Here is a 3,167-nt window from a genome sequence, read left to right as displayed (position 1 = left end):
TGGTCTTGTTGACAAGGTGGTGTTTAGTCACAGATTGGAATTGGAGGATCTCTCAGATCTTTTCCAACTTAAGTGATTCTGTGATTCTGTAAAATGAAGGCAGGTGGCACAAGAGGGGTGTGGAGAAGTACGCTGATAATGTCTGAATACAGTAGCTTCAGCATAAATGCATTTTACTCCTTTCCAAGATTACTTTCCCTTGAAATTATGTATTTGGAATCCATGAGACACCATAGATTTGTTTTTGTAATTGTATTCACTGCTTCTGCAAATGAGTAAACTTGTCTCACAGACCTGTTACTGATCCGTGTGTCTTTCAAAAAGGCAAAAAGGAATTTACCAAAAATTAAAGGTTGAAATCCAGTAATAATTAGGACAAGAGATTATGGTCTGGGTAGAGTGTATGCGTCCTGTCTTTCAAAGAGGATTGGATGCATTTTGTTATATTCTTGCATAGTTATATGAACCTTTATGTCAGTGATAGTTTTAACACAAGTTTAGTTAGTGACTGCTCTGCTCCTTTTTCTGTATCTTCCTGAAAGAGCTGTGTGTTTTTCTATCTATAGCATATTGTACTGTGACTTGTTTCTTAATATTTTCTACTTGTCTCTTTTAGATGATTTCTCAGACACATATCTTTAAGTTGTTCATAGGGTATATAAGCTATGCCTGGCATTCTAGGCTAATTATTTTCTTTTCTGTTGCTCCTAGGAAGTGTGGTCCTGTTGGATTGAGCTGCTTCAGTATCTTGATTTAGAAACAGCTTGGCTAAACAATCTGGAAGAAAGAGTGCAAATGACAGGAAATCTACCTGATAAATTCGATGCTGTCAATGATGCTCTTGAGGTATTATAACAATTCTATCAGATAAGTAATTTTTCAGATAGCTCTGTTTAAAAAAAAATTTTGCACTTCAGTAGCATACTGAAATGTGCTGAATATTCTTATTCTTCACATTAAATGAACATATTAATCTGAATTGAAAATGGAGATTTGTAAGATTCTCCACCAAAAGTGGACTTTTACTGTATGTGATAGCGCCATACTTGGTACTGTGATAAAATTGTATTCTCTCTCTGGGCCTGTGTAAATTGGTTAATTCCTTCCAGGTCTATAGTGTTATGAAATTATGAGAGTAGGCAAAAAGTGCTGTGAAGTTTGATAATCTAAAGTAAAATCACCTCTGTGCCATTATGAATTAAGTCATAACTGGTTTATGCTTTTAGAGCACTTTCAAGACAGTTAAGTGTTAAACTTATGTATACAACCAGATTTCCAGCTCTGAAAATGCAGTAATATTTAGTGTCTTGACCTTTAAAACTTTTTCTAATTAGTCCCTGGAATCAGTCCTGCGTCACCCAGCTGATAACCGAACCCAGATTCGGGAACTTGGGCAGACGTTGATTGATGGAGGGATTCTTGATGACATCATCAGTGAAAAACTGGAAGCTTTCAATGCCCGCTATGAGGAATTGAGTCACTTGGTAAGAACTTGGGGTAAGGGTTGAAGAAGACTGGATTTTTCAGCTCAGGTCTGAAATGATTCTTGTTAGCTGAATTCGAAGATACCAGACTGCAATACAGGAAAAGAACAAATAGCATCAGTGGTGTCAGCTGTTTTCAATTTGTAAAAATGTCCAAAGAGCAAGATGCTTTTCTGTTTTTCATTACATGAGCGAAGTTTGTTTTGCAAGCTTGCACTGCAGGGATGCCCTGGTATTTTTTTAATAATTTTGACAAAAAGGCAATTCCAAAATCAAGGAACAGCTTGATATTAACAACTTAATATCACCTTGCTACTGCCATAAATACTGGTAATTTTCTCACTAACTGTAAAAATGAGGAGTGTAAGTAACATTTTCACTCTTAGAAATACTAGGCAGAAGTCATGCTGGAACAAAGAACAGAAAGGAAACATTCTTCTCATTACTCATCCATTAGTTTGTCCTCTTCCTCGTCCCCTACTTCAGTCTAGTCTTTTATAGATTTAATAAGTAGAGGAAGACTAGCTGTATTTCAAGTAGCACAGGTTTGTAATTTGTGTTCTGTAACCTGGTAATACAGGCCCCTGCCAAATTGTAGGATGGAAGTTTTCTGTCACTGATGAAAAAATGTAATCATAGAGAGAATTTCAGGTCATCCTCTTTACAATGAGCAGCATGAATGCAGTGCCCTCAGCTGGGGGCTATGTGCTGGCATTTAAGTTAGCGTTGACTACTGTTTTTCCTGTTACAACAGGTCTAGCATATAAAAACCTGTTTGCTTTGGCAGCTGCAGCACTGGCACACTGGGCTTTTGACAGCTCTCCACAACTGTGTGTGTGTGCACATGCACAGGTCTGTGCATGCATGTGCTGATAGTGGGGAATTTGTGTTCCTGTGCAGGTAGTGATAATTTAGATGCTGTTAAAGGAAGAAGCAATAAAGGGAAAAAACTGTGAGCTTCTGTTTTGACAATATAACCAAATAAGTTTATTGTTTTGAAAGGAAATGTGAATATTAACAGTGTAAATATCAAACAACATTGATCTGTGGTCTATTGCAAAGTTCCTGTTTCCCATGGAACAGCTAGTTTTTGAAACTGATGTGGTTTTAACAGAATACTTGCTTCCCAAGGTAGTAGGAGAGGTGTGTTTTTGCTGTCTCACATATATCTAGCAGCAGAACTCTCCTTCTCTTCCACTGCTTGTCAGTTACTGGTTCAGAAGCTCCACCAAGCTTCAAAAATTGCTGCTTTCTAGGATTTGTTTTCGCCAGTCTTCCAGGTGTAGGATCTTTTCTGGTCTCTCCTCCTTGTTTTGAGGAAGTGTTCTATGATTTGTGTTGAATTATTGGTGTGTTTTGTCTCACCTTTCTGTCCTGCTCAGGCGGTGAGCCGACAGATCGCCCTGGAACAACAGCTTCAGACCATGCGAGAAACCGACCACATGCTGCAGGTCTTGCAGGAAAGTTTAGGAGATCTGGATAGACAGCTGACATCTTACCTGACTGACAGGATAGATGCCTTTCAGATGCCCCAGGAGGCCCAGGTATTTCTCTATAGCCCTTCACTACAAAACTTTTGGAAATATTTGATGATAGTGCTCAGTCTAGACTTAGTAATAAATTTCAGTCTTGTGTTGATGCATTAGGTGTTATCTTCTGTAATCGGGAAGGTTTTATTTTTTT

General features: G+C 38.1%; 1 protein-coding gene across 1 annotated transcript; it reads left to right on the top strand.

Moving 5' to 3' along the window:
• Positions 1 to 711: 711 nt before the first annotated feature.
• LOC102040867 (utrophin-like) lies at positions 712 to 3,028 on the top strand (the record flags this gene model as incomplete). The annotated part of the gene is made up of 3 exons (XM_005431538.1): positions 712 to 846; positions 1,335 to 1,484; positions 2,867 to 3,028. Coding segments are annotated over 3 exons (447 nt in total), but the record flags the coding sequence as incomplete, so codon positions are not given.
• Positions 3,029 to 3,167: the final 139 nt, after the last annotated feature.

This window comes from Geospiza fortis, unplaced genomic scaffold, assembly GCF_000277835.1.
Source record: "Geospiza fortis unplaced genomic scaffold, GeoFor_1.0 C13826958, whole genome shotgun sequence".
Lineage (NCBI taxonomy): Eukaryota > Metazoa > Chordata > Aves > Passeriformes > Thraupidae > Geospiza > Geospiza fortis.
This window is presented reverse-complemented; position numbering and strand designations above follow the sequence as displayed.